General features: G+C 39.2%; 2 protein-coding genes across 10 annotated transcripts; both read left to right on the top strand.

The window, feature by feature from the left end:
• The first annotated feature begins 280 nt into the window (after positions 1-280).
• LOC128254267 (uncharacterized) lies at positions 281-1653 on the top strand. 2 transcript variants are annotated; one of them, XM_052983204.1, is made up of 3 exons: positions 281-583; positions 1087-1213; positions 1386-1653. In XM_052983204.1, exons 1-2 carry the CDS (start codon positions 324-326, stop codon positions 1169-1171), a joined length of 345 nt encoding a protein of 114 aa, XP_052839164.1. In that variant the 5' UTR covers positions 281-323; the 3' UTR covers positions 1172-1213; positions 1386-1653. The 2 variants fall into 2 exon arrangements, with proteins under 2 accessions (XP_052839164.1, XP_052839154.1); XM_052983194.1 differs by lacking the exon at positions 1386-1653 and having other exon boundaries at positions 283-583; positions 1087-1304.
• Positions 1654-2001: 348 nt separating this feature from the next.
• LOC128254215 (nocturnin) lies at positions 2002-13424 on the top strand. 8 transcript variants are annotated; one of them, XM_052983128.1, is made up of 8 exons: positions 4920-5074; positions 8965-9232; positions 10953-11057; positions 11317-11549; positions 11604-11675; positions 12112-12233; positions 12303-12935; positions 13042-13424. In XM_052983128.1, the coding sequence occupies exons 2-8, from the start codon at positions 9153-9155 to the stop codon at positions 13231-13233; spliced, it is 1437 nt and encodes a 478-aa protein (XP_052839088.1). In that variant the 5' UTR covers positions 4920-5074; positions 8965-9152; the 3' UTR covers positions 13234-13424. The 8 variants fall into 8 exon arrangements, with proteins under 8 accessions (XP_052839098.1, XP_052839122.1, XP_052839088.1 ...); XM_052983138.1 differs by lacking the exons at positions 4920-5074; positions 8965-9232 and adding an exon at positions 2002-2292; XM_052983154.1 differs by lacking the exon at positions 10953-11057 and having other exon boundaries at positions 4921-5074.
• Positions 13425-13435: the final 11 nt, after the last annotated feature.

Raw genomic sequence — 13435 nt, 5'->3', positions numbered from 1 at the left:
ACTGACAATGCATAGAAACCAAAATAAAATATTTACTAATAGATTTACATCAATTTTTTTTAACAGCGTATCGCATTAGGGTTTTCGTTTTCAAATCAAGTATGGAGAGTTTTGACCTCCTGGCAGAGCATTATACTTCGTCTGCTATAATGGCTCAACTTGTTATTTCGTTATGACGAAACGTTTTATAATTGAGTCTTTCATATCCGGCACTTGGTAAATCATTTAATAGCTTCGATTGCCGCTGGGAAATCTTATCAACAACCGACCAAGTGGCCGCCGGCTCTTCTGAAAGGGGCTCTTCAAAGTCAGTCAGAGTCAACATGTCGTCGTGGGTTGTCTCCACCACCGAGCTGTACGATTGTGGTGCCAATGGCACAACATCCTCACCCACATCTTCGCGACACACTCGTCTGATCCTCTTGGTTTGGCACAATCTGGCCGAAAAGTGCCAAAAAATTGGAACCTTTTTTAGGCGCGAGACGAACAAACCGCTGCCCAAAGAACTTAGGCGATCGTTACGTCTTAACAAATCGGCCAGGCGAAAAGGCTATCGGAGTTGCGAGAGTGAGGCAGATAAACGGTAGGAATTATAAACTTATTTTCATATGGGCTAGATAAGCCCATTGTTATTGTTTACCGCAAGGTTCGTCTATGTACACCGGCTAGAGTGGACCTCTAAATAAACCCTGAAAAAAAATGCCAGGTATTAGATTTAGAGGTACTCCTATAGGTTTACACAGAAAATAAATGACATGTGCTGCTAAACAAATTAAGCATTAAAAGTACATTCATATTTTCAAAATAGAAACAAATTGAATTTCTTTCAAAAAAGATCACAACTATTGCCACATCAAAAATAACAAACCCTAAAATATTTGCAATAAATCAATTGACTTAAAAATTGTAAAAAATAGAAAACTACAATTGAGATTTTTTTGTTTAAAGTTTTTTCATTTGTTTTGACAAATATTATTTGATATCAATTTTTCCTATGTGAAATAATGCCTTAGAGATAAAATTTAAATTGTATAAATAAAATGTATGTAACATAAACTGGTCTATTACAAATTTTCCATTCTGCAGGCTGATGAAAGAACGTTTGAACGAACCCGTCAACATATCCATACGAATGGGACCTGCCTACGACTATAGGCCATCAAATTTTTGACCGATTTTCAAAAGAACACCAGGAGACGGAACTTCGAATTTGGTAGCTCTGCTGCTAATTTAGCTTAAGATGTAATGTTATTGTCAATTTGCTCTTGCAAACTGTTATAAAAATTATACGTTTTACCCATTTTTACATGAATGTAGTAAGCTCTGCAACATCTAATAAAATCCGAGAGCTTTGCGCAGCAATCAAAGCTCCATATTTCTCTTAGGCCCCCATGTAAACTCGCTTTGATGAGCTCTCTTCAGTAGCTAGCTGGCCCCTGCTCTTTAGTACACCCACAAAAAAGTTTATTGCCCCGCTCACAACAAGTGGACGTGACGTTTCACTCTACCTATAAGGGTTTATTATCTTTTTTACTACATTTTAATAAGAATTAAATGACGAAACTGTATCTGAGAAAATCGCTGTTATTGTTAAATAATTAAATAAATGAAATAATTTAAAATAAGTATACCGCAATTCTGTGCATTTTTCTTTGCTAGTTTTCTATTAACAAAATTTTAAAATATTGGTCCAGATCTTTCTAAATTTAATTTTCTCTTTATTAGTTTTCTGCTTACCAGTTAATTTATAATTTATTCTAATTTCCATGTCCTTGTTTTAATATGTTACGTTACTTATGAAGGGAGGAGGGCATTCGGCAGTCGGTTGAGCCTCGAATATAACTCGGATTTCAGTTGGCTTTTCCTTTTTGCCGCCTTGCACTAATTCGAGCCGTCTGGCACTCTCACTCTCAGCGACGCACTCTCTTTTATTCTCTCAACCTTTCTCTTTTCATACGTCACAGAAAGCGTTATCTCCCCAGTTTTTTTGTGTGGTGCCCGCTTAGTGTGAAAAACGTGTTCGACGCGGAAATGACATTGATAGTGAAATTTTAACCAAATTTACCGAGAGTCGAGTTTTTTTTAAATTCTCGGACAGCAATCCAACCAGTTACGAAAAGACAAAGATTTCGAATCCATGAAAAGTGACCTTCGATTGGAACAACTTAAAATTAGTTTACGCCACTTAAACAAATAAAATTAACGTAAACAAAAGGTTGAGTTCAAAATGAAGCTGATTTCCACATTTATTTATTTACTAGTGGCGCTCTACAAATTTTCCAAGAAGCTCTTGTAAGTGGCCCCAATTATCTAACAATATTAAGAGTTCATATATTTTTTGGGTGTGCCAGGCCTCGTCCTTTTTCTCCCTCTTCCTCCCTCAAAACAAATAAATCTTGAAGCTTATTGATAAAACAAAAAAGCAAAACGTTTCGCTGTTTGCTACTGCTTTTCATAAATTAAGTTTCTTTTGTGAAGCTTTTCCGCCTAGGTCTTTGTTTGCTGGTTTTCTTTTACTTATTTTCTGGGTTTTTGTTTATGTGTTTTGTTTTTGGACTGACTGTTTATTGCACAAAAATACTAATTTGCTCCAATCTGCTGACTTGTGCGAGCGGGAGAGAGGGTTAAATAGAGCCCAGCACGCTCTTTGTGTGCTCTTCCCGCTCTCTTCCCGTCTCGCTCTCGCACCCCCACCTCATCGTAACGCCACGTTTTTGTTTGGGTTTGAGGTAGCTAGGAAATGGGATGTGGTTTGTTCCATGCGGCGCTTGTAATTTACCCAAGTGCTTGTTTATGTGTGTTTTCGAGGGCGGGTGACAACAGAAATGTGTTTTTAATTACTATAACTGTCCTTTGTGAGCCTCTTTTCCAGCTTTGAGGGCGTTGTACACATAATTTCCAGCAAGCACATAAGATCTGTTCTGATTAAAGTGAATACCTATTGTTGGAGGAGCCCGTAATTTCATTACAATTGCCCGGCATTCCCCGGCTCCAAAATTTCCACTTGTTGAGTGAAACAACTGACAGAACGTAATAGTCGTGAAGAAATGTGAGTGTAGTGGTAGTGATCAAATGAATAAGTTTGAAGGTTTTAAGGCGATTTTCCGTCATTTAATATATGAGGAATTATTTACTTCAGCTCACAAGTACAGGATGAAATAAATAATTTTGCATGCTAATAAGCTAGCACTCTAATTGTTATCTATCATTCAAAAGTCCATAAGAATTATGATCTTTCCACAAATGTTAATTGTACTAAAAATTCCAAAATAATAAACATATAATTACCTTACCTACCACAAAATTAATTAAAATCTTAAACCTTTGCCTGAAACCCGACTCCACCGGAATAACTCAGTTATCGACCTTATGAGCACATAAATACTGAACCTATTCAAGTTTACAAACAAAAAAAATATTTACTGGCAGGTATAAAAAACTGTTAGAATTTCAAAATTTTAAAAAGTTAATACTCATGTTATAAAGAGTGTGGGTACAGTATGTGAGCGGCACGCGTTGACGATTCCACTGCCCTAGTGATAAGAAGTGAAAGCAACTTTGCTGACGTGAATAAATGACACCAAACCCCTATAGTTGAAACACTATATTATAGAAGATAAACTAAAGAGCGGACTTTATACCGAAGCACTAAAACAAGGCCGAGGTTGATCCGCTCGAAGACCTTATCTTATCTCGACGGCTAGACCACTGGCTGCGAGTTACTAAAATACTTAATACTGGGCTATACTGTGAAACTAAATAGTTGTATTCCCCACCTAATCGGCAGTCGCACTCACCACTGACCTTGACAGGCCAACTGGGAGCGGGATTGGCGAGAACTACGCATTTCCAGCCGCCCCAAACTAATTATAACCAATTAGATCCAGGCAACGTCACTTTTTGTTGCATTCCCCGTTCTTATCAATAAGTAGTAAATCAAATCCTATTTGAAAGCTTTACAACAGACCCGTGAGAAGGAATTATGCTGGGAGAAATGTTTTCAAGTGGCTTATGCCTACTGTTTCCATATAAGTGCACCCGATAAGATATACCTTATAGCTAGACACAAGACCAGACACGATCCTCATGTCATTGGCATTGTTATCAGCGCGAATTTACAAATTGTTAACAATTGACCCACTCAGGTCCAACAAAGTAAGTGGGCATACCAAGTGAGTCATTTGGCTGACGTCTTTCAGTCTTTGTTTGAGGGGGAATATGATCGAAAATTTCCTTTTAAATGTGCTTAAGATTATAGGTATGTATAGATTGCTTCATCATTTAGACTTTATATATTCTTTGTTTGTACATATGTTAGTAAAGAACAGTAAGTAATTTATTAAGCAAAACATGGTTGAAGAGAAATGACATAACTTGAGAAGGTCTTTTGGAGAAAAGGTCGCAAAACTTTCTTCTACTTCATATAAAAATGTTATGGAATAAACAAAAAATCAATTACAAAAAATAAAATATTTTTAAGCCCATTAAAGACAATTGCTTGAATATATTTTTACTAAATTGTACCTATGTGTCATTTAAAAAATAAAAGCTGTTGGGAAACATGTAGTAAGCAATAAAAATAATTTGTATTTCTTAAGGCAATAGTGAGCGAAATTTCCAATCAGAAATAACTACATACCACCCATACGCGGTGTAGGCCCAATAGAAACCAAATTCGTAGCCCATAGCGGCTATTTACACTAGTGTTACAGACCCTGAGAGCGTGAGCCATTGAACTTATTACGATAATGAGGTAGAGTACAAATTAGAGAGAGGGGTCTTCTCGCGGGGCGATGATTGTGCAATGGTGCCTCATTCGCCAGACAAATAGAGAGTCTCTTGGCATTATCCTTATCAGCTTCCCGGCACTGAGAGCGTTGGTATAAATGTCGCAAAGCACGTACCATCGAGTTTAGTTCTTTGCAGCTCGCCGGAGCATTTGAACCGCATGAAAATCGCGCAATCCGCATTAGACGTTTTCTCGGTTCGCGAAAAGCCATTGCGGGCAATTTGTACACTCTACGATCGGCAACTAACCATGTGTGGTGGTGCTTAGTGCAGGCAGAGCAAAATGGTGAGTCTCGCCATCGCAGCGATACGTTGAATTTGCCCCACTGAACCACTTGCAAAGTGCGCCACAAACCTTTCGGGAAAAGCGGTCCAAGTTCCATTGATTTTGCGTCCAGATGGAATCAGCTTTTGCCGGAGTAGAACCAGTTTTTTCCAAGCCAAAGTCGATGCGATACTCTCCATATGTAGTACGAGTATGTGTCCCAATCTGTCGCTATGCTGTTGTATAACAAAAATAATCGCCAGCCAGCCCACTTAGGCGTACACTATGTGTCGATACCCTGTAGTGAACCAGATAGAGCATTAAAGGAAATGCTTATATTTTCCCCAAAGCGGCTATTACCACAATAAAATAAAAGAAATGTTTAATAAAATAAATATAAGGTTTACCAATTTTTAAAACTTATGTAAAACGGACTGTAACTTTAATAAAAAAGAGTAGTTAACAAACTTTACAAATATAACAATCAGTTGAATAACTAGTGAAAGGTCGAAAAGCTTACGTAAATAATCCTTCTATATTAAACTTTACAACCTACAGGTCATCTGATAGTCGAGCTAACCAGATGGCTGTGTATAAAATCCCCTGATAAGCTTATCAAATCGCTGGCGTCTCTCTCTTTTATTCGGTTTTTGGTTTGCTTCGGATTAATCTATATCAGATGGAGTGATCGGTGACCCAATCGATCAGCCAGCGAGCGCAGGTGTCCACTAAAAAGTCAGTTGAATTGGCACAAAAAGTAACATGGCTTCGGTACACAATTCCCTACTATCTCTCGCACGAGGTTTAGGCCTGTCATAAATTGAGCGAACCTGTTGCCAAGTTCATGTGGCATTCTCGGCATTTGGACGACTCCCCACAGCCCCGTACACTCACGTACTATAGCCATATAAATAAAACTCAATGTCGGCCGCTGCTCTTGTTGATTCCGCTCGACTTTCCGCAGTGCATTGCCAAAAAAAATATAAGACCCGTAAAACGTTTGTAGATTAGTCGCACCTGCGGAAGGGGAAGTGAATAATATTTTCAATTAGTAAGATATCGAAAATTGACTCGAGTTGTATATGTTAGGTATGTACGGGTAAAAAAAACACAAAATACACACTGAAGTAGATTTAGTTTAATAACATCTGAGCAAAAATTTAAAGGCAATGTGGGAGGTAGTGAGCTTAAATTTAAAAAAAATAACTCTTGCCTACTTTTGGGCAGCTGTTCAAGAACAATTTAAATTAGAAGGAAATAAAACTGAAAGTTTGTAGACGTTTGCCATGCGAAAGTCAAGTGCCCATAATTTTTAAAGACCCCCAAAAAAAGCATAATTCAATTTATTATTGAGATTATTTCAATTAATACTTTAACGCAGTTTTGCAAATTAATTTCCCATATTGCGGAAATTAATGAAAGTCACTCGGATCGTTCAATATGTTTTAAGTTTATTAGCCAAATGAAATGCAATCATTTTGCTCTTGAATTAATGCAAATCATGAAAGTGCTTAATAATTTATTAGCTACAAATTAGCATTGAAGGCCTATGTCTTTGCTTACGTTCTGTTTTGATTGGATCTTGGGGTGGAACAAAGTGAGGCGTAAAATTAATTATGTCTGTGTGGATATCAAGTGACAGGCAGCTGACATAGAGTGTAATTAATCAATCGCAGCTGATTGGAAATTGTTCTTTATTTATCTGTAATTGATTGTTTGCGGAATACCGAATTCCTTTGGCATTTTCACACACATAGCACTTAAAATTGTAGGGAAAAATAATGTTTAAATGTTACAAAAATTATTTCCTTTTACTGACATTTTTTTTGTAAACACATTTTTGAAAATATTTGCAATTATTTCACACTCGGGTTAACCTTAAGCAGCTGCAAGTTCAAGTGAAATCTTGTTTGTTATGCTTTCGAAACAATAACAACAGTCAGCGTACTGACTCATCGGGTGCATGTTTAAAGTCAAGTCGATGAAAGTATTAATTAGTAACAAGCTCATGACTTTTAGACAGCCAAACCGAGACTCTATTTGGCTAATAATAAATTTGACATTTTGGAAAGTAATCAAACAAAATGTGGTTTGCCTTTAAAAACGAACTGAATGAGAGCGGCAATTTCAATTTCATACCTATATATAATATACCTATGATTGAACAGCGGCAATCTGTCTGCTCTTTTAATGAGAAACGCGAGAGAGATCAGGGAACTGAGCAGCTGGCACTTGATTGCCTCGATCTCGACTAGAGTCAACCAGAAGATATAAATAAGGAAAGGCAACGCACGCGCGTATTAATTGTTGGCTGTTCTAAACGGCCAGAAGTGCGCTTAACTAATAATTGCAACGAATATTACGCATACGCAGAGTGGTCAATGAACAGAGTGCTGGTTAAAAACGTGTTACAACAAAAATGGAACAAAATAGTGGTATACGTGAAAACTATGGCCATAGACGTCAGCCAGCCTTGGGCAAGGCCATGCCCGTTACAGCCCTTCTGTTAAATCTAGAGGTCAATCCCTTGGATTATAGTAGAAGTGATGGAGGATCGGAGGCTCTAGAAGAAGATGATAAGCCACCACAGTTGTTTAGCGTAACGGATGAGCCACCCTCGCCCGATGAAGAGGCCTTTAAGCCACCCAATCACTATTCGGAAGATCAAAAACTGGCTGGCGACTCGCAGAGGAATATACCCTGCTCAAATTGCCTGCGAATGGCACCCGATCCACTGACCGATCGCAGCTCGGCCCTTAATGAGATGTGCCAGCGCCTGTGTGGTCCCGAATGCAGACAACCTCAAGGCTTCACGCTCGATGGATTTCGGCAGGATTTCCTTAGGCAATACGAGATCGCGGAAGCTGTTGCCAAGACCTCGGCCATGACCTCCACCGTTCAGATGAAACAGCGCCTGGCCGCACGCAAACTGGAAATCGAAAAGGAAATGGATGACCAAATGGGCGTGGCCGTCCCCCGTATCGATATCAATCTCGGCCAGAGTTCCGTTGAGCTTGAGTTTGAGCCGCCCCGCGATCTGCTCTTGTATCTGGTGAGGTGAGAGACCCAGACTCGTTTCTTACAGGGGCTACCTGTCTGCCCGTGTTTATAAATCAAGTTCATGGCTGGCAGCGTGTCAAGTGTTCTTAGCCATTGGCCAGGCCTCAAAGCCACTTAGCGGCAATCAGCAACAACAAACAACAGCAGCAACGTCAACAGATCACCGAGAGCAACAAAAACTAACCTTGCACAATTTGCGCGAAAGTGATCATGACAAAAACGGACAATATATGTATATATGTACATATAGTTGCGCCCCAGGGGAAAGGGGAAATACGAAAGATTTTGTATTTATATTTATTTTAGCTTACTATCCCGATGTGACAGGGCAGGGTCTTTGATTTTGTTAATATTGTGCACATAATTTTTGGTCCTGCTATCATTAATTATACAGTTTGTATATGTGTACAATGAAAATTGTTCTTAGATTTGCATAATTAAAATCGTAACAATATAAATATTCGTTTTTGACAATTCATTAAATAAATTAGTAATCAAAACCATTTAGAATCTATTTCATATTTTCGATTTTGTGTAGGAACAACATTTTTTAAACGATAACTAATTTCATAAAATTTGGTTACAAATTTGTTAGATTATCCAACACACAGCCGAGAACTTAATTGAATGATAATTAATAAGTGATAATTTAATCGCAACCGTAAATGAAGTAAAAAGATCCTACAAATGAGTACAATAATTGCGTTTAGGTCACGAAAGTGTTTCGACACGTGCCTAAAAGTTCAACATTCCGATCTCAGATTATTAGGCATCTTGCAAGTGGCATTCAGTGCGATCGACGAACCAAACCCAAATCATTTTTTAACCCTGTAATAATCTTGCCTTTCTAGGAAACACAGATGGGGCCGCGTCTCTTTGACATTGCCATACTGACACTTAATATAAAACATTTCAAGTTATCCTAATACCTTAACAAGAAACAAAGAATCCCAGACCGAAATCAAAAATCAGAAACCGAACAAACTGAAAGTGATATATTTTACTTGGACCAGAGTAAAGATAGCAAAAAAAGTTCAAAATGGAGTTTCTAATGAAAACATCGCGATTGATCGTCACATCGAAGACTTTCGCGAGACGTGTGGCCGTGCCGATTCCCAGGTAACAAAATCACCCCATCGCCGAATCGGCTGCAGATACAGATAAATATTCTATATATTTCTTGGGCGGACAGCTCATTACGCATGTAACTGCGTTGCTGTATAAATTGTGCAGATACAATTGTATCTTTTGTCTGCCGCATTAGCATTTGAGAACATTTGGGATTCTGCTTAGGCATACAACACCGCCAGGCATTAGCTAAGGATGCTGGCTATGGATGGCTGTCTATTTTCACCATTTTTTTTTTGTTGATTTTTGCATGCATATTATATCTCACTCGAGCACTTTTGTTTTCATTAACTGATATCCATTCCCCGCCGCCCTGGTCGCATAAATATTTAACAAGCTCGCCAGTCAGTCAGAATCGTTCTTTTGTTTAGCATTTTGGCGGGGCGCTCTCACACGTGAGCCGAACGTATTGATCTCGTTGTGCGGGGTATCTGTATCTTGCAGATACATCTCGTATGCGAAATACCCGTTTGTGCGTGCTCTCCTCGCGATCTTTTCGCTGCCTCGCGAGCGTTCTCTGCCCGGCAATGATGTCTCTAATAAAACCCCGCACTTCAGTTGGCATTCAGTTTCGCCAAAGTCGCTTGCAAGCGCACCTCGTTCCGACGCCCCAAGATTCCAGAAAAAAAAAAACAAAGCTAAATCCCGAAATTACCGCAATCAAATCCTCTGATCCTGCCGCAAAAAATGGAGCAAGCCCTTCCGATAAAGCGAGCCAACAAGGCGCCCTGCAAGAACGATCGAAAGGCCTATCTGCAGAAGGTGATGCTGACCAGGTGAGCAGAGCTGGGGGGTTCATCTAAGGGGGCATCTGCTCCATCGGCGGATGATTGATTGCGGTGACAGGCCGAAACCCGTAAGCCCCAAAATCCAGTCCACATTCGACATCCATATCCATCCCCGGCTGGGAACTGGTTTCGATTCTCTCGCGGAGCAACGCAAACCAGCCCAACAGCTGCGAAGCTATTGACCGAGCGACATTTTTCGCCTTTGTTTTTGTTTCACGGGATTTTAATCGCGTGGGCGGCCCAGCATCTTTACCATCCCCCTCTAAATCCCCCTCTAATTCCCCTTTGATTCCCGCTCTGATGGTCTTCTTAGAATCAGAGCATATGTGATAATTGCCGAGAGCTTCGGTGCACGAACACCAGAAACGCTCATTCGATCTAGACACAGAAATAGACTTCAGTAATGAAACATAGTTTCAGCAGTAAGCTAATAGAATTTATCAAGAAAAGAGTCAAAAAAAGAAACAAAAATCACTGTAACTAGCTAAAAATAATTAAAAGAAAATCCTAATGTTATTATCATTTGATCTTGAAATAAGTTAAAAAGGAATAAAAAACAATCAAAACGCATACTTAACTTAGAAAGATCTTCATTCGATCTAGAAGTATACCTCAGTATTTTAGTTTCCCTCGCATGAAAGAAAGTCATTTTATTACGAAGAAACAATTTAAACAATTGAAAACTTAGCATTTAAATTTTAAGGTTAAATTGTGTCTTAAATCATTTGTTCCTATTAATTAATTTTGTTTAAAGCTGCAAAGGGTTAAACTAAATACTTTGCTTATATCAATCTTCATCTTTTTATCTCCATTCGAATATTTAAATGTTTTTAGAGTATATTTGATTAAAAGTATCTTAACAATTTTAAAAAATTCTTTTCTCCCACACACAAAATTTGACACCACCAAATAAATATTTTCAGCAAAGTGAAAATGGGAAAATTTTATACGAGTCAACGGCATAGTCATAGTCTGTTCATTTTCAGCATAATACTGAGAAAAATTCTATATAAAAAACCAAATGCTTTGTGAGTACCAGAATAAATATAAAATAAATACGTTTTATTGATGTTTTTGCTGTTGTTAAAATCGTGTTGTTTGCTGAAAGTTGTTTGATTGTTGCAAAAAGCTTTTATTAGTTATTTAGATTGAAATGCTTAAACAAAACATACTTTATGTTTTATAAGCAGTATAATTGATTTGTGAGTGATAAGCACGCTTGCTTAGCTGAGTTAAATCGCATTGACTCATATACAAGGCTAATTGAACTGCTATATCGTTTTCCAGAATGGGCTCGTTCAATTCGGCGCCCAAGATCAACAACGTGGACTCGCAGGACGATGGACTGGAGTTGCCCACGGGTTTGAGCACTTCGGCTCTCCTTCAGCATGTCCAGCAGCTGCGGGGCGGTGGAATCGAACAGCCCTCGTTGCTCACCCGCGGCTTTCTGAAACCGCTCCTGATGGACGACGATGTAGCGGACGGGCTGCGCTGCCTCCAGCTCAATTCCGTATCGAGAGGTAGGATTGCATCCTTGTCTTGTCCCTGGGACATATTCAAATATATTTATGCAGTTTGCAGTGCGCCAGTTGAGGGCGAAGCATCGCAGAACATTCGATTGCTGCAGTGGAACATTCTTTCGCAGAGTAAGTATTGTTAAATTGTAGATTTTGTTTAGTCGTTAATTGTTGTTTGGGTAAAAATATTTAAAGTCTTTCAATACAAAATTATTTTTGTTCTGTTTTAATAAATTGGAAACCTAACTTTTGGAAGTTTGCGGCTTTCCCAATATATTATAAGTAATCTTCATCAAAATACGGTCTGAGCTGCCTAATATTAAATTTAGTGGCACATTTGTACACTTTTTCTTTCTAATCTCAAATGAACAAATAGATAATAATAATTGGTTTAAAAAAAAATACAATTAAATTTTCAGAAAAAAAAAATATATAAGTTTGTAGTGAGTTTTAAAAATATTAGTATAAAAATAAATGTATTTGATATATAATTGTATTTGATAAAAAAAAAGTACACCATTTTAATGAAAAACCTCTAAATTCGGTTTATTTTTCCACAAATTAGCTCTCGGTCAGCACAACGATGGATTCGTGCGTTGTCCCGACGAGGCGCTAACCTGGGAGCATCGCAAGTACCTGATTGTCCAGGAGATCCTGCAGAACCAGCCCGATGTGATTTGTCTGCAAGTACATACGAACCATTTCAAATTATCAGGACAGTAGCGCTTTAACGTGTATTTTGATTTGTTGCAATAGGAAGTAGACCACTTCAAGTTCCTGCAGACAGTTTTGGGTAGCCAAAATTATGCGGGCATCTTCTTTCCGAAACCGGATTCGCCGTGCCTGTATATCGAGCAGAACAACGGACCCGACGGCTGCGCCATATTCTACAAGCGGGATAAGCTGCAATTGCAAGGATACGACACCAGGATCCTGGAGGTGTGGCGGGTCCAGAGCAACCAGGTGGCCATCGCAGCACGGTTGCGAATGCGCTCTAGCGGACGCGAGTTCTGTGTGGCAACAACACACTTGAAGGCCCGGCACGGTGCGCTTTTGGCCAAGTTGCGGAACGAACAGGGCCGGGATCTCATCCGGTTTGTGAAGCAGTTTGCGGGCGAAACTCCTCTGCTGCTGTGTGGCGATTTTAACGCCGAGCCCGTAGAGCCCATATACGCCACGATCCTGGGCTGCGATCTTCTCCGACTGGGCAGTGCCTATGCCGATGTGAAGCTGGACCGCGAGGAGATCCTGCAGCCCAGCGCGGATTTGGGCGAGTTCGTGTCGGAGTCGATGAAACGCGAGCCACCCTACACCACCTGGAAAATACGCGAGGAGGGGGAAGAGTGTCACACCATCGACTACGTATTCTACACACCTGATCGTCTCAAGGTTTGTTTACCGTTTACAACCAGCTTTAATATTCACTTGTTTATATTAACGTGACTTAATACCTTTCAAAAATAATTTATTTATTTAAATGGGTTCTTCATTTCAGATCAAAAACTGTCTAGACTTTCCGGCCGGCGAACAAATCGGCAAGAACCGCACTCCCAGCTTCCAATATCCATCGGATCATTTTTCCCTGGTGTGCGACTTCGAACTGCTACCTTCAATGGAAAACGGAAAGGAAAGCGATGGAGAAAATGGAACGGAAACGAAGGGTGTCAAACATGGATCTATTCAATAGGCGACTCCGGTTTCAGAACACACCAGATGAGAAAGGAGAAGTTTCAATTACATTACATCGATTGTGATATTAGTTGTTAGATACATTTTAGCCTCATACACGAGCGTTGCACTACAGGTTGCAGCTTTTACAAATGGTAATCCAAAATTCACAATAAATAAATTACATAATATGGAAGAAAGTCAACCAAAGTTGTTTTTAT

The sequence above is a fragment of the Drosophila gunungcola genome, chromosome 3R (assembly GCF_025200985.1).
Source record: "Drosophila gunungcola strain Sukarami chromosome 3R, Dgunungcola_SK_2, whole genome shotgun sequence".
In the NCBI taxonomy this organism is placed as follows: Eukaryota; Metazoa; Arthropoda; class Insecta; order Diptera; family Drosophilidae; genus Drosophila; species Drosophila gunungcola.
Note: the sequence above shows the minus strand (reverse complement) of the source record. Positions and strands in the feature narration are given on the sequence as shown.